The sequence below is a fragment of the Salmo salar genome, chromosome ssa09 (genome assembly GCF_905237065.1).
Source record: "Salmo salar chromosome ssa09, Ssal_v3.1, whole genome shotgun sequence".
In the NCBI taxonomy this organism is placed as follows: Eukaryota; Metazoa; Chordata; class Actinopteri; order Salmoniformes; family Salmonidae; genus Salmo; species Salmo salar.
The window spans coordinates 118,178,161-118,201,117 of record NC_059450.1 but is presented as its reverse complement, the minus strand read 5'-3'; the positions used below and the strand labels follow the sequence as shown (position 1 = coordinate 118,201,117).

The 22,957-nt window shown below is 44.8% G+C and overlaps 1 protein-coding gene across 3 annotated transcripts in view; it reads right to left on the bottom strand.

Annotated features, from left to right (window-relative positions):
- Positions 1 to 1,266: 1,266 nt before the first annotated feature.
- LOC106612711 (latent-transforming growth factor beta-binding protein 4) overlaps positions 1,267 to 22,957 on the bottom strand; it is a 79,100-nt gene continuing 57,409 nt past the window's right edge. For 2 of the 3 annotated variants that reach the window (XM_014214144.2, XM_014214145.2), the window contains 27 exons: positions 21,858 to 21,986; positions 21,424 to 21,549; positions 21,049 to 21,174; positions 20,731 to 20,850; positions 20,461 to 20,580; positions 20,180 to 20,299; positions 19,943 to 20,062; positions 19,550 to 19,789; positions 19,351 to 19,470; positions 19,050 to 19,169; positions 18,816 to 18,935; positions 18,599 to 18,718; positions 14,975 to 15,100; positions 14,709 to 14,834; positions 14,260 to 14,388; positions 13,898 to 14,023; positions 11,562 to 11,687; positions 11,111 to 11,254; positions 10,523 to 10,780; positions 10,009 to 10,077; positions 9,595 to 9,723; positions 9,308 to 9,454; positions 8,903 to 9,055; positions 8,410 to 8,704; positions 8,033 to 8,310; positions 7,706 to 7,855; positions 1,267 to 2,895 (listed from right to left, as the gene is read on the bottom strand). In XM_014214144.2, the coding sequence (XP_014069619.2) occupies positions 2,762 to 2,895; positions 7,706 to 7,855; positions 8,033 to 8,310; positions 8,410 to 8,704; positions 8,903 to 9,055; positions 9,308 to 9,454; positions 9,595 to 9,723; positions 10,009 to 10,077; positions 10,523 to 10,780; positions 11,111 to 11,254; positions 11,562 to 11,687; positions 13,898 to 14,023; positions 14,260 to 14,388; positions 14,709 to 14,834; positions 14,975 to 15,100; positions 18,599 to 18,718; positions 18,816 to 18,935; positions 19,050 to 19,169; positions 19,351 to 19,470; positions 19,550 to 19,789; positions 19,943 to 20,062; positions 20,180 to 20,299; positions 20,461 to 20,580; positions 20,731 to 20,850; positions 21,049 to 21,174; positions 21,424 to 21,549; positions 21,858 to 21,986 (3,971 nt within the window). In that variant the 3' untranslated portion in view covers positions 1,267 to 2,761. The remainder of the gene's footprint in view (positions 2,896 to 7,705; positions 7,856 to 8,032; positions 8,311 to 8,409; positions 8,705 to 8,902; positions 9,056 to 9,307; positions 9,455 to 9,594; positions 9,724 to 10,008; positions 10,078 to 10,522; positions 10,781 to 11,110; positions 11,255 to 11,561; positions 11,688 to 13,897; positions 14,024 to 14,259; positions 14,389 to 14,708; positions 14,835 to 14,974; positions 15,101 to 18,598; positions 18,719 to 18,815; positions 18,936 to 19,049; positions 19,170 to 19,350; positions 19,471 to 19,549; positions 19,790 to 19,942; positions 20,063 to 20,179; positions 20,300 to 20,460; positions 20,581 to 20,730; positions 20,851 to 21,048; positions 21,175 to 21,423; positions 21,550 to 21,857; positions 21,987 to 22,957) is intronic. The other variant, XM_014214146.2, reaches the window with a different exon arrangement.

The following is a 22,957-nucleotide window of genomic DNA, read 5'->3' as shown; positions in this document are numbered from 1 at the left end:
ATGCTGGTTTGTGTCAAGAACTGCTACACTGTTGGGTTTTCCCTTGTGTATCAAGAATGGTCCATCTCCCAAAGGACATCCAGCCAACTTGACACAACTGTGGGCATTGCAATCAACATGGGCCAGTATCCCTGTGGAATGCTTTCGACACCTTGTAGAGTCCATGCCCCAACAAATTTAGGCTGAATTGGGGGTGCAGCTCAATATTAGGAAGGTGTTCCTAATGTTTGGTGTAATGTAATTGTAGACCCACTCAAGTGGGCTATATTTGTAATAAACAAAGGATAATCAAAGGAACAGCAAATGTAGTTGTTGCTGGATATTGGTGAACACAGTAATAATGAGGCATTACAATTACTCTGAAGCTGCCACTTATCGTATTTGCCAGCAAGTGGTAAGTGTTAACACCGGTCTTCCAGTCATTTGGCCCAGATTCAGGATAGTTCATGAGGAGCGAAAACAGAGAGTGTACAGTCCAACAGAAAAAGTGGATATTTGGCTAGCCCTTGCAATCCGCAAGAGATAATTAAGTATGAAGTGAACCTCTTTAATCAGCTTTGTAGTGTGTGGTGAAGGATTGGCCTATAAAAGAGATTAGACATGGGATCTTTATAAACACTACTGGGAATTAGGGTTAGAATAGCAGGTAAATGGATTAGAGGCCTGGCCACATAGAGCATGTGTGAGAGAGGTGGAAACTGCTGTTATGACAGTGTAAGATAGGGACAGTGATGATACTAATCAAAATTTGCCTGGCTACCCACACTCCTTTCTCCAGCCAAACGCTACACCACGCCCACAGACGTTAGTTTCTTCTCCGCCATGAGTCTGGATCTGAGTACCAAATGCAACCCTTCATCGAATGCAAACACATCCGAATGCAAACACATCTGATTGGTCCAGAAACCAATAGGTTGAGCCAAAGCTACAACACACATGGGTAATGTAGTGGTTTGGAAATTCGTGATTGGCTTTGATACGCTGATTGGTTAGAGATGATCCAATCGCTGATGACTTTGTTTTGTACAACGCCCCTTGTGCCCCTCGTCAACACTAAGTATGTAGCGAACGACAGTGCAGCGGAAGAATTTAGTTTGAGCCGTCAGGCTAAATCAAAATACTGTGTAATACCTACACCACTGATTTACTCCTAATATATACTGAACTAGCTTCCAATATGTTACTACTTTATAACAACAACCTTGTAGAGTAAAAGTGTATACGATACATGTGATTCTGTAACAAAGAATGAGATCCAAAAGTCACTTGGAATGGAAAGTGTGCAAATATATTTTCAAATAGTTTTCATAGCAATAAAGATTTTTTTTTAAATCACTGACAAAACAATTAACCAGAAACAAATACAAAAAATTACAACAAAAAAATATTGTTTAAAAAGTACACAACGGCTACGTCGTCCACGAATACAGTGCATAGTGTTATACATCTTTAGGTGCTGAAAGGAGGACATGTTTTTGGGTTTGTTTCAGCTTGTAAACTACACCAGGAAGGAACATTTACAGAAATGGTTCTACTCACTGAAACAGATATCATTTGGTAAAAAAAAGTTTTTTCTCAATTGTAAATATGTACATGGTATTTTATCACTGATTGTGTATTGATCACACAAACAACATTTCAAATTGTGAATACAAAGTCAACTATCTTATATCAGTTTTAAGGTACATTCGATTCTCATGTAAAAAAAAAAAGTCTAAAGAAATAAATGTACAAACATGTCAGTGATGTGTAGCTTCCTCTTCCGCATATACATTTCTATAAAATAATAAAAGTTATTATTACATAAAGAGTCATTTAACTTTGAACAGCATAAATTAATACAAGAAGCAATCATAAACATCAGTGGGGGGTTGTAAAATCAACAAATGGAGAGAATACAAGTCACTGACATTTTAGAGGAATACAAATTTGGTTCAGCGATGTTGTGATGTTGCTGGGGTTTTTTTTGTACAGTCCAGCTGAAGAGAGCGTTCGTTAACAAAACATCCACAGACAGAGATTCCGTCTTAGACAAAGGCTCTGCTCGTCTGTAGCAGTAGCGTGTCATCTTAGCCTTCCCTGTAGCTCAGTTGATAGAGCATGGTGTTTGCAATGCCAGGGTTGTGGGTTCGATTCCCACGGGGGGCCAGCACAGAATAAAATGTATGAAATGTATGCATTCACTACTGTAAGTCGCTCTGGATAAGAGCGTCTGCTAAATGACTGAAATGTAAATCTTTGTCTTGGAGACTACACTGGCCCAATTCAATGGTTCCTGTCTGCCTCAGGTCTAGGCACAGAACACGGTGTGTTGAACATGACTGAGCTCAAAGTGAGCAATCTCAATGGGCCGGATCCTACCTTTAAATACATGTTCGTATAGTTAGGATTCTGGACAATGTACGTTAACCTCTTTTTCACCACTATGCATTTCAACTTCAAAAGAAAGGTTGGCTAAGGGACATAATACTTATTTACCTGCTTTAAAATAGCAGTCTCAAGTGTGTGTGTGTGTGTGTAGTTGAGCTCATGTGTATGTATAATGAGTTGTGCGTGCTGTATAAGACTCAAACTGTATTAATATCAGAGTTCTATGGACTCAAATCTCTCTCAGACACGATACGTCAGTACATTGACGTTTTCTTCAGAGAACAACCCTCTCAGCTTTTTTGGACAGGTATTTTAGTGAGCCCCTGATGCTTCCCTAGTAGCAGATAGGACTGTTGAGTGGGGGAAGACAATGTTCAAAGTAGTAGCTGTGTTATGCCGCCACACAGCGGTTGGACCGATGGGACATGACATAGCCTCGGTGACACACACAACGATAGGAGCCGTCTGTGTTGATGCATCGGCCGCTCGCACACACGTTGTCAGGATCCTCACATTCATTGATGTCTGGGCATAGAAGCAGAACAAGGAAACAAGTGAAAACACATACATGTGAATCAGTGCATGTCCAAATGTATATACACTACCAGTCAAAAGTTTGGACACACCTACTCATTCAAGGGTTTTCTTAATTTTTTACTATTTTCTACATTAAAACCTGTTGGGGATAGGGGGCAGTATTTGCACGGCCGGATAAAAAACGTACCCGATTTAATCTGGTTACTACTCCTGCCCAGTAACTAGAATATGCATATAATTAGTAGATTTGGATAGAAAACACTCTAAAGGTTCTAAAACTGTTTGAATGGTGTCTGTGAGTATAACAGAACCTATATGGCAGGCCAAAACCTGAGAAGATTCCATGCAGGAAGTGGAAATCTGATTTGTGGAATCACCTTCAACACTTTGCCTATGAAACACACCGTGAGTTAGGATTCATTTAGCACTTCCTAAGGCTTCCACTAGATGTCAACAGTCTTTACAAAGTGGTTTGCGTCTTCTATGGTAGAAACTGACCGAAAGAGAGGCTTGGAAAGTTGGTCATAGAGGGAGGGCCATTACTACTATGACGCGGGTGCCCATGGGTACCCTTTTGTTCCGAAACGTTTAGTAAGACAATGCAATCGTCCGCCTTGAATATTATTGAAGCTCTGGTTGAAAAAGGCCCTAAAGATTTATGTTATACAACGTTTGACATGTTTGAACGAACGTAAATATATATTTTTTGCACATTCGTGACGACAAGTCCCGCGCGCTTCAGTACATTATGAGTAGCCTTCGGAACGCGCTAACAAGAAGGAGCTATTGGGACATAAATTATTAACTTTTTCGAACAAAACTACATTTGTTGTGGACCTGGGATTCCTGGAAGTGCCTTCTGATGAAGATAATCAAAGGTAAGGGAATATTTACAATAGTATATTTGATTTTAGATGGTTCCAAGATGGCGCTAACATGTATCGCCTAGCCTATTTTTCTGAGCATACCACCTCGTTTATTGCAAAGTGTGATTTCCCAGTAAAGTTATTTTTAAATCTGGCAATGCGGTTGCATTCACGAGATGTTAATCTATAATTCTTTGAATGACAATATTACATTTTAACAATGTTTTCAAATAGTAATTTTGTAAATTGTAGCGCTAATTCACCGGAAGCATTTGAGGGAAAATATTTTCTGAACGTCACGTGCCGATGTAAAATGCTGTTTTTATATATAAATATGAACTTTATCGAACAAAAAATGCATGTATTGTGTAACATGATGTTCTAAGAGTGTCATCTGATGAAGATTGTCAAAGGTTAGTGCTGTATTTAGCTGTGTTTTGGGTATTTGTGATGCATGCTAGTTGCTTTGAAAATGGCAGTGTGATTTCTTTTGGCAGGGTACTCTCCTAACATAATCTAATGTTTTGCTTTTGCTGTAAAGCCTTTTTGAAATCGGACAACGTGGTTCGATTCAGGAGAGGTGTATCTATAAAATGGTGTAAAATAGTCATATGATTGAGAAATTGAAGTTATAGCATTTATGAGGTATTTATATTTCGCGCGACGCGATTCCACTGGCTGTTGACTAGGGTGGGACGCAAGCATCCCAGGTTCCCAGACAGGTTAAAGAATAATAGTGAAGACATCAAAACTATAAAATGACACATATTGAATTATGTAGTAACCTAACAAGTGTTAAAACAAATCAAAGTATATTTTATATTTGAGATTCTTCAAAGTAGCCACCCTTTGCCTTGATGACAGCATTGCACACTCTTGGCATTCTCTCAACCAGTTTCATGAGGAATGCTTTTCCAACAGTCTTGGAGTTCCCACATATGCTGAGCACTTGTTGGCTGCTTTTCCTTCACTCTGCGGTCCAACATCCCAAACCATCTCAGTTGGGTTGAGGTCGGGTGATTGTGGAGGCCAGGTCATCTGATGCAGCACTCCATCACTCTCTTTGGTCAAATAGCCCTTACACAACCTGGAGGTGTGTTTTGGGTCATTGTCCTGTTGAAAAACAAATGATAGTCCCACTAAGCGTAAACCAGATGGGATGGTGTAACGCTGCAGAATGCTGTGGTAGCCAATCTGGTTAAGTGTGCCTTGAATTCTAAATAAATCACAGGCAGTGTCACCAGCAAAGCACCCCCACACCATCACAACACCTCCTCCATGCTTCATGGTGGGAACCACACATGCAGAGATCATCCGTTCACCTACTCTGCATCTCACCGGGACACGGCTGTTGGAACCAAAAATCTCAAATTTGGACTCATCAGACCAAAGGACAGATTTCCACCGGTCTAATGTCCATTGCTCGTGTTTCTTGGCCCAAGCAAGTCCCTTCTTCTTATTGGTGTCCTTTAGTAGTGGTTCCTTTGCAGAAATTCAACCATGAAGGCCTGATTCACGCAGTCTCCTCTGAACAGTTGATGTTGAGATGGGTCTGTTACTTGAACTCTGTGAAGCATTTATTGGACTGCAATCTGAGGTGCAGTTAACTTGTTATGGATGGGGCAGTATTTTCACGGCCGGATAAAAAACGTACCCGATTTAATCTGGTTATTACTTCTGCCCAGAAACTAGAATATGCATATAATTAGTAGCTTTGGATAGAAAACACTCCAAAGTTTCTAAAATTGTTTGAATGGTGTCTGTAAGTATAACAGAACTCAAATGGCAGGCCAAAACCTGAGAAGATTCTGTACAGGAAGTACCCTGTCTGACCATTTCTTGGCCTTCTTTGTCATCTCTATCCAAAACAGAGGATCTCTGCTGTAACGTGAAACTTTCTAAGGCTCCCATAGGCTCTCAGAAGGCGCCAGAACGGTGAATGATGACTCTGCAGTCCATGGCTGAAAAACAGTAGCTCATTTGGATAGTGGTCGATCTGAGAACAATGAGACGGGTGCACGTGAAGGGGCCATTTTACATTATCAGTCTTTGAATGAAAACAACGACTCCCGGTCGGAATATTATCGCTATTTTACGAGAAAAATCGCATAAAAATTGATTTTAAACAGCGTTTGACATGCTTCGAAGTACGGTAATGGAATATTTAGAATTTTTTTGTCACGAAATGCGCCGGCGCGTCACCCTTCGTTACCCTTCGGATAGTGTCTTGAACGCACGAACAAAACGCCGCTATTTGGATATAACTATGGATTATTTGGAACCAAACCAACATTTGTTGTTGAAGTAGAAGTCCTGGGAGTGCATTCTGACGAAGAACAGCAAAGGTAATCCAATTTTTCTTATTTCTTATAGTAAATCTGAGTTTGGTGAGTACCAAACTTGGTGGGTGTCAAAATAGCTAGCCTGTGATGGCCGGGCTATCTACTCTGAATATTGCAAAATGTGCTTTCACCGAAAAGCTATTTTAAAATCGGACACCGCGATTGCATAAAGGAGTTCTGTATCTATAATTCTTAAAATAATTGTTATATTTTTTGTGAACGTTTATCGTGAGTAATTTAGTAAATTCACCGGAAGTGTTCGGTGGGAATGCTAGTTCTGAACGTCACATGCTAATGTAAAAAGCTGGTTTTTGATATAAATATGAACTTGATTGAACAAAACATGCATGTATTGTATAACATAATGTCCTAGGAGTGTCATCTGATGAAGATCATCAAAGGTTAGTGCTGCATTTAGCTATGGTTTTGGTTTTTGTGACATTATATGCTAGCTTGAAAAATGGATGTCTGATTATTTCTGGCTGGGTACTCTCCTGACATAATCTAATGTTTTGCTTTTGTTGTAAAGCCTTTTTGAAATCGGACAGTGTGGTTAGATAAAGGAGAGTCTTGTCTTTAAAATTGTGTAAAATAGTCATATGTTTGAAAAATTGAAGTTTTCGGATTTTCGAGGAGTTTGTATTTCGCGCCACGCCCTATCATTGGATATTGGAGCGGTGTTCCGCTAGCGGAACGTCTAGATGTAAGAGGTTAACTCTAATGAACTTATCCTCTGCAGCAGAGGTAACTCTGGGTCTTCCTTTCCTGTGGCGGTCCTGACGAGAGCCAGTTTCATCATAGTGCTTGATGGTTTTTGCGATAGAACTTGAAGAAACGTTAAAAGTTCTTGACTGACCTTCATGTCTTAAAGTAATGATGGACTGTCGTTTCTCTTTGCTTATTTGCGCTGTTCTTGCCATAATATCGACTTGGTCTTTTACCAAATAGGGTTATGTTCTGTATACCAACCAGTGTCACAACACAACTGATTGGCTCAAATGCATTGAGGAAAGAAATTCCACAAAATAACTTTTAACAAGGCATACCTGTTAATTGAAATGCATTCCAGGTGACTACCTCATGAAGCTGGTTGAGAGAATGCCAAGAGTGTGCAAAGCTGTCATCAAGGAAAAGGGTGGCTACTTTGAAGAATCTCAAATATAAAATACATTTTGATTTGTCTAACTCTTTTTTGGTTTCCATACTACAGTTATGTCATAGTTTTGATGTCTTCACTATTATTCTACAATGTAGAAAATAGTCCAAAATAAAGAAAAACCCTTGAATGAGTAGGTGTGTCCAAACTGTTGACTGGTACTGTATGTTCCGGTAGATGTGTAAAACGGTAAATCTATACATTTCCCTGGAAATTTCTAGATTCTCCATTACACTGGTAAATCTACAGATTTTACTGTAACATAAATGTCAATCTGAGAATAAGAGAGTGGCTCTTGCTATGTGATGCATACAGTATCTAGATTGAAAGGCATAAGGTTCGAAAGACCAGTGAAAGACAGGGAGTTTTGCATATAGACAACTGCGATTAGTTGAAGGGTTTGTCTTGTGGATTGTGTGAGGAGGGATACCTACCTATGCAGGCCATGGAGGTCATGTCCAGCTCGTATCCCTCGTAGCAGTCACACGTGTATCCCTCCGCCACACGGATACACCTGCCGTTCTCACAGCCGTGCAGTATCCCACAGTCCTCTGTGCTCAGGCCTGCATACGGCTCATATCGTCCTGGAGCGGGGAGAGGAGGACATGGTCAGAAGTAAGAACAGATAGCTAATCAAACACATTTTTTCACAGGGCCTAGGCTAAGTTTACATCTTAAAATAAACGTGAAATATTTTGCGTAATGCAGCAGCATTGACAAAATGACAGTAATGCAGTAATGCACAGAAAGAGAGGGCTTACTCTCATAGACTCTCCTTGGGCCTCCGCCTCCACCAACTGGCCCCCGTCTGTCAGGGAACGGGGGTTCCACACGCCAGGGTTCTAGCCCCTCCTCCTCCTCACTGTAGGGGTCACTGTCCGGGAGGGGGGCCAGACTCAGAGGGAGGCCCTCGGGGATTGGGAGAGGGGGCCGCGCCCCAAAGGCAAGCTCAGAACGAGGGTCTGGGAGGGTCCGGAAGGGAAGTCTTGGAGGCGCGTCAGGCGGACCGTAGTCGTCCTCGTCATAGTACCGCTCAGGACTGGGAGGGAGAAATCCAACATGTTTGTCGAGAACATATGTTGCGTCTTGTGATGATGTATGTTAATGAGTGAGTGTGGTGAATAGGGCAGTGTGTTACATGTATCCTGAGGGCCGTCTGTATGGGCTCTCTGGGACGCTGAATGTGCTGGGCGTTCTGCCTCTGAAGCCAGACCTGCTGCCCCCTGGTGGTGTGTAGTCGTCATAGTCAGGCCGGGGGTACTCAGGCCTGCGGCGGATGGGATCTGGGAAGGAGTCCGGTCCATAGGGCACGCGATACCCCCCTCCTCCTCCTCTGCCGGGTCCTGGCCCTGGGTCCGGACCGTAGCGGTCAGGGAAGGAGGGAGGAAACTCTGGGGGCCTCAGGATGACGTTACACCGAGCCTCATAGTCCTCTGAAAGAGGCAGAGAAGGAAAAGAGGCGTAGACCAAAAATGACACCATAAACACAACACTCTTCCGCAACAGAGCTACATTTTGCTTGTATCTCGTGACAAAATGCTAACACAGCGGAATGTTCAATGCAAATACTCATCCACAATCAGCGTGGCCGTAGTAGCTCATCAGTGAGTGTGCGGTCAGTCTAGTAGTACCTGAGTCTCTGGCAGGACACAGAGCACACTGCAGTCCCCAGCCCTCTCCATACAGACAGCAGCACTCAGTGAAGGTGACCTGTCTGCCCAGCAGGGGGCTCTGACACACCAGGTCTGGTGTGACATACTGCCAGCAGAAGGACAGTTTCTCATCTGGAGACAGGAGGGAGAGGACAGGAATGAGGAGGGGAAGGGTGAGATGGAAAGAGAGGCAAAGAAAGATGGAGAAAGGGAGGTGGGAAAAACGAGGGAAAGATAGATGGGGAAAGCAGGAGCGAGAGAGAGATTGAAAACAGACGGTGAGAGAGAGAGCTCACAGTTTGAGCTAATAAGTAAAAAATGAGTAGTGAGGACTCATAAGGTGAGTTATTGGGCACTCCCGTCTCCCAGTGTATGTAGTCTTACCCACGGCGAGGCCAGTGGAATTGACACAGCTGCGCTGAGTGTCGTCCAACACAAGAGGAGGCACGCAGGTACAGAAGTGTGAGCCTAATGTGTTGACGCAGATTCCCCCTGGACAGCTGTCCTCCCCTGCCTCACACTCATCAACATCTACCAGGAGAGGACAGAGACAGAGAGAGAGAGATGAGATTTTAGGAACCTACCCATTATATACATCCATCTAATTCAACCACAATTATGAAGACTGGGTCAAAACGGCCCAATATCACCGATGAAGGTATGCCACTAACCGATGCACTCCAGAAACACGTTATCGTAGTAGTAGCCACTGGTGCAGTAGCAGGAATAGCCAGGGATGTTGTTGACACATACACCGCTCTTACACACCTCAGGGTGGAACAGTTTACACTCATCCACATCTGTGAGAGGAGATGAAGGCCTGGATTACAGGTACGGTACAGTATCAGCAATAAGCATGACTACAAATCATGCGTGTCAAAAAGAGGTCAAATAGGGGTGCTTATATTTGTCCTGTTTCACACATGTACAAGTGTGAAATGAAAATGCAACCCTGGAACAATTAGGGTTAAGTGCTTTGCTCATTTAGTCGGCTCAGGGATATTGAACGAGCAACTTTTCGGTTACAGGCCCAACGCTCTAACCGCTAGGCTACCTGCCGCGTGTGTATGTGAGACCGCCGTTACCTTTGTAGCTAAACACTCTTGGCCCAGTCACATATCCACGTCCGCTGGGGCACAACGCCTGGTGCTCGGCTGAACAGCAACCACAGGAAACAACAACACGACACATCAGAGAGGAACACTTCACGATATCAGGGATAACTTTTTCCGAGTGGGTTGACAGGTGGAGCTGACTCCAGGAGTCTACCATAGACATACATACTCTCTTTAGTCGTATACATATACATATATCCCATGGAGACCACAGGAGGCTGCTGACGGGAGAACAGCTCATTATAATGGCCGAAACGGAGCAAATGGAATGGCATCAAACACATGGGAACAATGCGATTGATGTATTTGATACCATTCCACCGACTCCGCTCCAGCCATTACCACGAGCCCATTCTCTCCTTTTCGGTGCCACCAACCTCCTGTGCTAGATACATACTCAATATAGTCATACTATATACAATACTATACTATACTATATACGAAATACATACTATTCACATCAGTGTTGATCACTGGTCCCTACCTGTGCCTAGTTGAGGACAGGGGTCGAACTGGCAGCCCATGCCCCAGCCCTGGCCCACGGTGCAGCAGCACTCCTGCTGAGTGGTGTTGCGGGCCAGGACGCTGCACGAGCTCTGCTCCTCGGTGTTGTAGTAACACTCCCTCAACTCGCCAGGCCGGGCAGGGGGCAGCTGGGACGCATCGGGCCGACGCTGGGGACCGAGGTCGGTGGTGGAGGAAGACGAAGACGAGGAGGAGCCGCCAGGGAACACGGGAAGACCTGTGAGACACGTGGACGTGACGTTTGAGGGTTGAGGTGTGTGTGGTTATGGCTGCGCCGCTGACCACAAAGACAACATAGTGTTACCTGATGAACAGCAGGGGGCAGCAACACCAAGCTGTTTGAATGGGCACCTGTTGAAGAGGTCTCACCAAACTCACCATGCACAAACTGATGTTAAATGCCAATAAAACAGTGTAGGAATGAACATTTGAAGCAGGGAAAGTGTTATTCCCATCAGGGAATAGAAATGTTTATTTTCGTACGGGGAAAAACAAGCTTATCTAGATAATCCTCGAAAAGCACATAGTGTTGGACACTGTACAGTACCTGGTCGGTGCGTGCTGAGGCATTGTCCTGAGCGCGTATCAAACTCTTCCCCCTGTCCTGGACACTCACACATGAAGGAGCCATCCACATTCTCACAGCGCGCCGCGCCACACACACCCTGCATAGTCTCACACTCGTTTTCATCTAGAGATAGAGAGATAGATAGAGAGAAAGAGAGAGAGAAATAGAGAGAAAGAGAGAGCGAAAGGGAGAGCAAAATGGAGAAAGAGAGAGAATGCAAGAGAGTGAAAGAAAGAGCGAGAGAAAGAGAGTGAGCGAGAGAGTGAGAGAAAGAGAGTGAGAGAGTGAGTGAGCGCGAGAGCGAAAGAAAGAGAAATATGGGGCGAAAAGGTATAACGATGTAGGCTAAACCAAGCAAAGACAAATGACAGTACAGCATGGTGGCGTTTGTACACTTATCAGAGACTCGTGCATCTGTGTTGAGACATACCCGCACATCCCTTCCCATCGCTGGTGGCTGTGTAGCCCTGGTCACACATGCACTGGTATGTTCCAATTAGGTTCTGGCAGAACGCATGCTCCCCGCATACGGTCTCATTGGCACACTCATTGATATCTGTGAGAGAAGAAGAAACAGAAGTGGAGAGAGAGATGTCTCCTAAATTAATCTGAAGCATGGTCTCAAGTATGATCACTGTCATCATTATATTTACAGTGGGGGAAAAAAGTATTTGATCCCCTGCTGATTTTGTACGTTTGCCCACTGACAAAGAAAGGATCAGTCTATAATTTTAATGGTAGGTTTATTTGAACAGTGAGAGACAGAATAACTACAAAAATATCCAGAAAAACGCATGTCAAAAATGATATAAATTGATTTGCATTTTAATGAGGGAAATAAGTATTTGACCCCCTCTCAATCAGAAAGATTTCTGGCTCCCATGTGTCTTTTATACAGGTAACGAGCTGAGATTAGAAGCACACTCTTAAAGGGAGTGCTCCTAACCGCAGCTTGTTACCTGTAAAAAAGACACCTGTCCACAGAAGCAATCAATCAATCAGATTCCAAACTCTCCACCATGGCCAAGACCAAAGAGCTCTCCAAGGATGTCAGGGACAAGATTGTAGACCTACACAAGGCTGGAATGGGCTACAAGACCATCGCCAAGCAGCTTGGTGAGAAGGTGACAACATTTGGTGCGATTATTCGCAAATGGAAGACACACAAAAGAACTGTCAATATCCCTCGGCCTGGGGCTCCATGCAAGATCTCACCTCGTGGAGTTGCAATGATCATGAGAACGGTGAGGAATCAGCCCAGAACTACACGGGAGGATCTTGTCAATGATCTCAAGGCAGCTGGGACCATAGTCACCAAGAAAACAACTGGTAACACACTACGCCGTGAAGGACTGAAATCCTGCAGCGCCCGCAAGGTCCCCCTGCTCAAGAATACATATACATGCCCGTCTGAAGTTTGCCAATGAACATCTGAATGACTCAGAGGACAACTGGTGAAAGTGTTGTGGTCAGATGAGACCAAAATGGAGCTCTTTGACATCAACTCAACTCGCCGTGTTTGGAGGAGGAGGAATGCTGCCTATGACCCCAAGAACACCATCTCCACCATCAAACATGGAGGTGGAAACATTATGCTTTGGGGGTGATTTTCTGCTAAGGGGACAGGACAACTTCACCGCATCAAAGGGACGATGGACGGGGCCATGTACCGTCAAATCTTGGGTGAGAACCTCCTTCCCTCAGCCAGGGCATTGAAAATGGGTCGTGGATGGGTATTCCAGCATGACAATGACCCAAAACACACGGCCAAGGCAACAAAGGAGTGGCTCAAGAAGAAGCACATTAAGGTCCTGGAGTGGCCTAGCCAGTCTCCAGACCTTAATCCCATAGAAAATCTGTGGAGGGAGCTGAAGGTTCGAGTTGCCAAACGTCAGCCTCGAAACCTTAATGACGTGGAGAAGACCTGCAAAGAGGAGTGGGACAAAATCCCTCCTGAGATGTGTGCAAATCTGGTGGCCAACTACAAGAAACGTCTGACCTCTGTGATTACCAACAAGGGTTTTGCCACCAAGTACTAAGTCATGTTTTGCAGAGGGGTCAAATACTTATTTCCCTCATAAAAATGCAAATCATTTTATAACATTTTTGACATGCGTTTTTCTGGATTTTTTGGTTGTTATTCTGTCTCTCACTGTTCAAATAAACCTACTACTAAAATTATAGACTGATCATTTCTTTGTAAGTGGGCAAACGTACAAAATCAGCAGGTGATCAAATACTTTTTCCCCCCACTGTAGATGGATAAACTTGATTAAATTATTTAAAGGTATAAAGCAATAGTCAGTGAAGACAATACAGTGAGATATATCCCTAGCTCTTTTTCACAATGTCTGTGTGTGTCTGCGTGTTACAGATGCATATCTTGGCAAGGAAAGGCGAATGGCATTCTTGTGACTGAGCATCTGCGAGGTGAAAGCCTCCAACCTGACACATCAATCAAACACAGCTGCCATGACCAGCAAACCCTTATGCCCCGCCCTCAGCCTGGATCCCACATCTGTGTCCAATATGCCAAACATTCCTACATAAACTATCATGGCTAAACTGTATGACAGTATAATGAGAACGGCATTCAATCTCGAAAGATTGAGTTCCTCTGGACTTCTCAGTACCATAGAATCAGATCATTGAAAAATAAATCAAGTGGATTAAAAAATACAAGAATAATAAAAAGTCGATTCTTATGTGTGAACTAGATTTAGTAAAGGATGAAGTCGATGAGGATGATGAAGAGATGGAACTGACCGACGCACTCTCCGGTGCGGGTGACCCGGTAGCCCGGCTCACAGGAGGTGATACAGCGGTAGGAGCCAATGGTGTTCTCACAACGTTGTGACCAACACACTGCTCCCTCTGAGCACTCATCTACATCTGGGAGAGAGAGAGTGGGGATTACACACACACACACACACACACACACACACACACACACACACACACACACACACACACACACACACACACACACACACACACACACAAAAACTTCAGCATCCCCATAGCTCAGTCCCGAAAGCTGTGCGTATTACATAAAATGGACATGCATTTTCAATGGTCTGTCTACGGTGAATGATGAACAGTGCAGAGTAGTTGAGGTGTTGAGTTACCCAGACAGGCTGTCTTCTCTGGGTTGGTGGTGAATCCCACTTGGCACTGGCACTGGTAGGAGCCCTCTGTGTTGACACAGCGCCCATCCTGGCACACCCCCGGGCCTGACCTGGCACACTCATCCACATCTGGGCACGCAATGACAACACGCCATTACATCACCACAGACAACCCCGCTGTGCCTACCGCCAAGCAAAGCAATCTCACTGTGTGAGAGGCTATGAGTAATATAATCTGTGTAAAGTAGCCTATAAAGGATTATTTGTATAAGGGATTAGAGTTGTCCAAGTTAATGGGCTGTGCAGTTTAAACAGAGTAAACAGCAAATATATGTAATGAGTAGAGACTTCTCCATTCTGCAGGTTTAAGAGTAGCCTACAGAAAGGCCAGTCGGACTTGGGTGTGTGCATGAGGTGTGTGTGTGTGTGAGATGGTCGTGAGGCCTCACCTAGGCAGGAGCTGCCGTCGCTGCTGGTGGTGTAACCCTGGGAGCACACACAGCGGTAGGAGCCCTCTGTGTTCACACACTCTCCCTTGGGGAAGCAGTACTCCCCCTCTAGACACTCGTTGACGTCTTTGAAAAGACAAGACAACCACGTTAAAATATGACAGAAAAGAACACCCAACGCGCGGTGATGTATATACACGTCATCAAAGGAAATCCCCAACATTGTGGCATTCGTCACCATCATTATCGCCGTCATCGATACTGACCTCTACATTGGCGTCCAAGGCCAGTGGTTCTGTAGCCTGGGTGACAGTCACAGCGGTAGGAGCCGTCCGTGTTCACACACAGTCTCGCTGCACCACAGGTGTCAGGGCTCTGGCAGTCATCCACATCTGAGGAAGGGAGAGGGGAATGCTCATCGGTACTGCAGCTTGGTCGCACAGACACACACACACACACACACACACACACACACACACACACACACACACACACACCTTCTGCTTCATGTATAGGGTCTTTCTGTTCCCGCTAAAATGGGTTAAACAGCTTCCAAGTGTTTCTCTTAAATCAACACAGCACCAATGGGCCTCGGTCCCTTATGGATATAACTTTTTGACAGTGAAACCACTCCAACGAGACATCCATCCATTCTCAAGTGTTACATCCATTTCTAAGGTGTCTCTGATTTACACGCTATCCCCTTTGAAGTCTAAACATCTGTTGAAAACTCTGTTGGTTCACATCAGCACCAGTCTAACAGCCAGACATCTGCTGAATACCTCGAAGTGATTTTCATGCGCTCTGGATATTTTTATTTATTTATTTTATTTCACCTTTATTTAACCAGGTAGGCAAGTTGAGAACAAGTTCTCATTTACAATTGCGACCTGGCCAAGATAAAGCAAGCAGTTTGACACATACAACAACACAGAGTTACACATGGAGTAAAACAAACATACAGTCAATAATATAGTACAAAAATAAGTCTATATACAACGTGAGCAAATGAGGTGAGATAAGGGAGGTAAAGGCAAAAAAGGCCATGGTGGCGAAGTAAATACAATATAGCAAGTAAAACACTGGAATGGTCGATTTGCAGTGGAAGATAGTGCAAATTAGAATAGAAATAATGGGGTGCAAAGGAGCAAAATAAATAAATAAATAAATACAGTAGGGGAAGAGGGTAGTTGTTTGGGCTAAATTATCGATGGTCTATGTACAGGTGCAGTAATCTGTGAGCTGCTCTGACAGCTGGTGCTTAAAGCTAGTGAGGGAGATAAGTGTTTCCAGTTTTAGAGATTTTTGTAGTTCGTTCCAGTCATTGGCAGCAGAGAACTGGAAGGAGAGGCAGCCGAAGGAGGAATTGGCTTTGGGGGTGACCAGAGATAAATACCTGCTGGAGCGCGTGCTACAGGTGGGTGCTACTATGGTGACCAGCGAGCTGAGATAAGGGGGAACTTTACCTAGCAGGGTCTTGTAGATGACCTGGAGCCAGTGGGTTTGGCGACGAGTATGAAGCGAGGGCCAGCCAACGAGAGCATACAGGTCGCAGTGGTGGGTAGTATATGGGGCTTTGGTGACAAAACGGATGGCACTGTGATAGACTGCATCCAATTTATTGAGTAGGGTATTGGAGGCTATTTTGTAAATGACATCGCCGAAGTCGAGGATCGGTAGGATGGTCAGTTTTACGAGGGTATGTTTGGCAGCATGAGTGAAAGATGCTTTGTTGCGAAATAGGAAGCCAATTGTAGATTTAACTTTGGATTGGAGATGTTTGATGTGAGTCTGGAAGGAGAGTTTACAGTCTAACCTGACACCTAGGTATTTGTAGTGGTCCACATATTCTAAGTCAGAACCGTTCAGAGTAGTGATGCTGGACGGGCGGGCAGGTGCAGGCAGCGATCGGTTGAAGAGCATGTATTTAGTTTTACTTGTATTTAAGAGCAGTTGGAGGCCACGGAAGGAGAGTTGTATGGCATTGAAGCTCGTCTGGAGGGTAGTTAACACAGTGTCCAAAGAAGGGCCAGAAGTATACAGAATGGTGTCGTCTGCGTAGAGGTGGATCAGAGACTCACCAGCAGCAAGAGCGACATCATTGATGTATACAGAGAAAAGAGTCGGCCAAAGAATTGAACCCTGTGGCACCCCCATAGTGACTGCCAGAGGCCCAGACAACAGGCCCTCCGATTTGACACACTGAACTCTATCAGAGAAGTAGTTGGTGAACCAGGCGAGGCAATCATTTGAGAAACCAAGGCTGTTGAGTCTGCCGATGAGGATGTGGTGATTGACAGAGTTGAAAGCCTTGGCCAGGTCAATGAATATGGCTGTACAGTAATGTCTCTTATCGATGGTGGTTATGATGTCGTTTAGGACCTTGAGCGTGGCTGAGGTGCACCCATGACCAGCTCTGAAACCAGATTGCATAGCGGAGAAGGTGCGGTGGGATTCAAAATGGTCGGTAATCTGTTTGTTGACTTGGCTTTCGAAGACTTTAGAGAGGCAGGGTAGGATAGATATAGGTCTGTAGCAGTTTTGGTCAAGAGTGTCCCCCCCCCCTTTGAAGAGGGGGATGACCGCAGCTGCTTTCCAATCTTTGGGAATCTCAGACGACACGAAAGAGAAGTTGAACAGGCTAGTAATAGGGGTTGCAACAATTTCGGCAGATAATTTTAGAAAGAAAGGGTCCAGATTGTCTAGCCCGGCTGATTTGTAGGGGTCCAGATTTTGCAGCTCTTTCAGAACATCAGCTGACTGGATTTGGGAGAAGGAGAAATGGGGAAGGCTTGGGCGAGTTGCTGTGGGGGGGTGCAGTGCTGTTGACCGGGGTAGGGGTAGCCAGGTGGAAAGCATGGCCAGCCGTAGAAAAATGCTTATAAAAATTCTCAATTATAGTGGATTTATTGGTGGTGACAGAGTTTCCTATCCTCAGTGCAGTGGGCAGCTGGGAGGAGGTGCTCTTATTCTCCAAGGACTTTACAGTGTCCCAGAACTTTTTTGAGTTTGTGTTGCAGGAAGCAAATTTCTGCTTGAAAAAGCTAGCCTTGACTTTTCTAACTGCCTGTGTATATTGGTTTCTAACTTATATCACAGCATGGGTAAAGTGCTGACTGACAGTGAACTGCGAAAGAAACGGTACATTCATATGAATTTTTTATGTGGTCTCTGTTTTTTGAAGGTAGAGGCAATGCACCCAGGTGTCAGTGTCCTTTAATGATACTCGGGCTGATCATTTGTGCACCACACAGAAAAAAACTGCTTGGTAGTGAGTAAGAGAAGTAACAGAAGCCAGAAAAGGTGAAGTGAGGAGAGCAGAGGAGAGGAATGCAGAGGAGAGCTCTGACTGCAGTATGGAACTGGGGCAAGAGGGCCACCCCCTTCGCTCACTCGTCGCCGACTGTAAGATGATGAAAAATGGCCCGGTCACACTGCTCGGTGCAGTTCATATAAACAGCTATTGGAACAGCTTGATTCTTCAGCAAACTTTAGCATGGTGACAGTCTTAGTCAAGCTGCCTCACCAATAACACTAACAGTGTTAGCGATGTGATTGTCTGATTCCATAAAGCATTATGAACGAAATACAATCTCAAGTGGAAGGCGTGTGAAAAAGAGTTTGGTGCTAATTTCGGTCTCGTGTCACATTCCGCAACATTGACTCAATTCAACTCTTTAAAAATGTGTTTCCTCATTAGTCAGAAATGTGCAGTTGTTCATAAATCCCCTCCTCTCCTTGGCTGTAAAAGAGCCATGGCATTCCTTCCCAGAAACAAATGCGGCAGGCAAGTGAGAGAGCAATAAAACACCTTGGAAAAACATGTCGACTATATGGACAGAATGCCTTGAATTTACTTGATATACTGCCTAATAGACAGCTAGTCTTACCTGCGCATAACCCATCTTGCATACTGTGGCCAGCTTTGCAGGCGATACACTTGTAGGAGCCTTCAGAATTCACACACCGTTGCCCAGGACACTGTGAGGGGTCTTCACATTCATCAACGTCTAAAATGAAGCAAGTGGAGGTTACACATCAAACAGTGATATGGAACCTTGAACCATCATGTAAAGACATGCAAAAGTCAGACACATGCAGCCTTACCAATACAGACGCTGTCCTGTAGTTTGAACCCGGTGCGACAAACGCACCGGTAGCTACCGAGAGTGTTTTCACAGAGGCCGTTGGTACATAGGTTGGAGGTCTGCCGACACTCATCAACATCTGTGTGAAAGTATCAATATCAGTATTGATACAATTATCAATATCGAATAGAAATGGATGTGTGTGCGTCTCTGTGTGTGTGTGTGTGTGTGTGTGGTTGAGAAGGTTGTTCACCTGTACACTGTCCGTTTCCAGCCTCAAAGCCTGGGCTACAGGCCACACATATGAAGGAGCCCTCAGAGTTGATACACTTCTGACCAGGACACTGCAGAGCGTTCTCACACTCATCCACATCTAGAGAAGCCAACGGAGGTTATTCTTTACAATCCCATAATAAAGTTGACAAAATAAAGACAATTCCTGGTAGTATTTTACTCTATTCTGTGCTAAAGAAAGTCATGCGTTTGACTGCTCTTTATCGGCTGGTAATGTGTAATGTGTAAAAGTAATGTGTACGTTCGGGGCGCAGTCTTACCTGTGCAGGTGTTGCCCTGTAGCCTGAAGCCAGATCGGCACGCACACTTGTAGCTTCCAGCCGTATTCTCACAACGACCGTTAGCGCAGGGAGTGGGGCTGTGGAGGCACTCGTCAACATCTGCAAAGAAAAGAAGGAGAAGAACTGTCCGCCATCGCTCCAATGTACTGGTGTTGATAAAGACCATGTTGTGTCCTACCTGTGCAGCGTCTGTTCACCAGCCCAAAGCCTGGCTTGCAGGACACACACTTGTATGAGCCCTGGGAGTTGACACACTCCTGTCCAGGGCACTGGGACGGGTCTGCACATTCATCCGCGTCTGTACAGGTATCACCGTGTAGTCTGTAGCCAGTGAGACACGCACAGCTGTAGCTACCCTGGGTGTTCTCGCAGTGACCGTTGGTGCATGGGCCGGGGAATTGACGACACTCATCTATATCTGTAGGAATGGAGAGGAGATACAAGAGATTGCTGAAAGGTAGATGCCAATTTGAAATATAAATGTATGTATTAATGGATCGATGGATGGATTTAAAAAAAATCACAGACACACAGGTATACCTCAGAACACACAGAGACAATGTCATTTTACCTGAGCATTGTCCATTAATCATGCTGAAGCCTGGCTTGCAAGACACACAGTTGTAAGAACCCTGAGAGTTGACACAGGCCTGACCAGGACACCTCAAAGGGTCCTCACACTCATCCACATCTGAAATAGAGCCAGAACATTAAAAGTCCGGCAGAATTTGTTTTCCATAGATTGAAAGTTATTTTCGCTGACAGGTTCAAAAGAGGGAATGTAGGTAAATACAGTCATCGCTCGTACCTGTGCAGGTCTTGCCTTGTAGTTTGTATCCCGTATGGCAAACACACCTGTAGCTCCCGGGAGTGTTCTCACAACGACCATTGGTGCAAAGGCTGGGGGTCTGACGGCACTCGTCAACATCTACAACAGGGGGGCGACACAGACCGTTAGCGCCCTCTATCAAACAGCCTGTGGAGAATTCTACTTAAACTCCCTATAACATTGGTCATTACCTCACCATTTTCAGAAGAAAGGTTATTATTTGGCTTTGTATACAACTGCTTCCGGACAAGGAGTGTTACCTCGGCATTGTTCGTTCAGCAGCCCAAACCCTGGTGGGCAAGACACACACTTGTATGATCCTGGAGAGTTGACACAGGCCTGACCAGGACACTTCAAGGGGTCCTCACACTCATCCACATCTGGGGAAAGGGAGAATGATAGACATTAAGTTTAATAGAATAATTTCACAAATATCACACAATCTTTGGTGAGTGAAGATAGCAATATATACAGTACAGTCGCTTCGGTAGTGAAATAATGTTGACTAGATGCAGAGATAGCTTCCTTACCTTTACACGTGTTGCCCTCTAGCTTGTACCCAGTGCGGCAGACACACTTGAAGCTACCAGGGCTATTCTCACAGCGACCGTTGTTACAGGGGTTCGGAACCTGACGACACTCGTCAATATCTGTGCCACAAAAAAGTTTGTCCTTTACTCAAAGACTTGACAGTTAACAGTTATCTATTTTCTTATAGAATGATCACAGGGACTACTGCACAGCTATCATAATCTACATAACATTCCTTATAATAATCACAATCATGTCAATAGTACTTATTGACTGCTGATGTTGGAATACTATGTTGAGTACGCGTCCCCTCTTACCTTGACACTGCGTCTGTTGATAGTTGGCTCTGAAGCCAGCAGGACACACACATCTGTAGCGGCCTGGTGTATTCTCACACTCCCCAACAGAACAGGGACTGAGAGCCTGGATGCACTCATTGACATCTAGAGACACAGATGAGAAAAAAACAACATGAGGGATTCTCAAAGAACAGTGACCAGAGTACCAGACACTATTTCCTAATCCTTGACTTCCAAGTAGAACACAGAGCATTCCAGAGGGATGCCAGAAGGTCTTTCTCTATACCCAACGAGACAGAGTAGCTGTTGTCTGAATAAACGTCCTGTGCACAGCTGCTGTGGCTAGCGACTATGTGTGTGTGAGTGGTGTGTACAGTGGGGGGAGGGTTGTACCTATACAGCTGGTGCCCTGGGGTCCCGGCTGGTATCCAGAGGGGCAGCTGCACCTGTAGCCCCCTTCTGTGTTTTGGCAGCGGCCGCTGCCGCAGGGCGGGGGAGACTTCCTGCACTCGTCTATGTCTGAAAGGAAAGGGGGATGAGTGGGGTTAAAGAGGTCAAGAGGAGCCTGACCAAGCCTACAGTAATCAAGCTGCCTCTCAGGGTATGGGATTGTAGTGAGATGCTTGCGTTACCTAACCAGTCTGAAACTGACTCATCCATAAAGACAATCACATGTTCAATGACCGCACACTATAAATACAGCTGAGGGCCAGTATAGCATCAGGAACAGCCAACATTGGGCTGTGAATGTGTATGTGTGTTTGATGCTTCCTAATAGTAGTTAAGTAGTTTAACTAGCAACAGTGCCCTAACAAAACAACATTCACCTTGACAATGAGTCTGCTGAGCATTGTGTTGGTATCCCTCGTTACAGATGCAGGTATGTCTCCCTCCGGGCTGGTCCACACAGCGGCCCTGTCCACACACCTGGGGCATGGTCTCACACACACCCCGCACTGGACGCCCAATCAGATGGCCGTAGACGCACGTACACACACATGCACGCACACGTGGACAGATATGTACATTTAGTTAGCTTGTCTGTCACCGTTTCAAAAAACGATTCCAAAGTGTGATCTTAGTTGTCATGTCATCCATATCAGCCATCTGAGGACATGAGAGGGGATAACACAGCCACGGAGAATGGTGTGAGGAGGATCTAATCTCATCTGGGTGCCTGATCTCTGCTTACATTGGAGTGCTGAACAAGGAAGCTCTGGCATACACTCATCCCATTTCACACTTTTTGGTTCCAGGTAGATCTCTTTTGGGTTTCATGTAGAACTCTGTGGAAAGGGTTCTAAAATGGAACTCAAAAGGGTTCTACCCGGAACCAAAATGGGTTCTTTAAAGGGTTCTAAAATGGGGACAACCCTTTCAGGATCACTTTTTCTTTCTTCTAAGTGTGCAGCTCACATATTTCTCAGGGACCATTATTAGGATTTATAGTCTCAGAACTCACTTATTATGAGGCTCACATATTTCTCAGGGACCGTTATTAGGATTTATAGTCTCAGAACTCATTTATTATGAGGCAGGTTCAAGGCTGTGGGCATAATAGTGTTCAATTCTAGGTTACAGCACAAACCTGACACCTCCCTCACGAGCTAAAAGTTAGAAGCTCTTTGACGGCCCCGCCTTGAGATTCAAACCTGACAACGTGATAAACGAACAGTCCGGTGGTGAACAGTTGGCTCACATTAGGCAAAGTTTTGCGGCACAAACAGAGCATTGTACCCATCTGGTTACTACTTATATCTTGAGCCAGAGTTCCTGGCTCGGTCTGTGAGAGGGTACTCCCTATTTGAATCTCTCTTTGTATTGCAAAAAAGTGCATTAAAGAATGTAAAACGCCTTTTATCGACTGAGGCTTTGAAGTTGAGGTGTGTGTGTTCATGTGTGTGTGTGTGCGTGTGCATATGTGTGT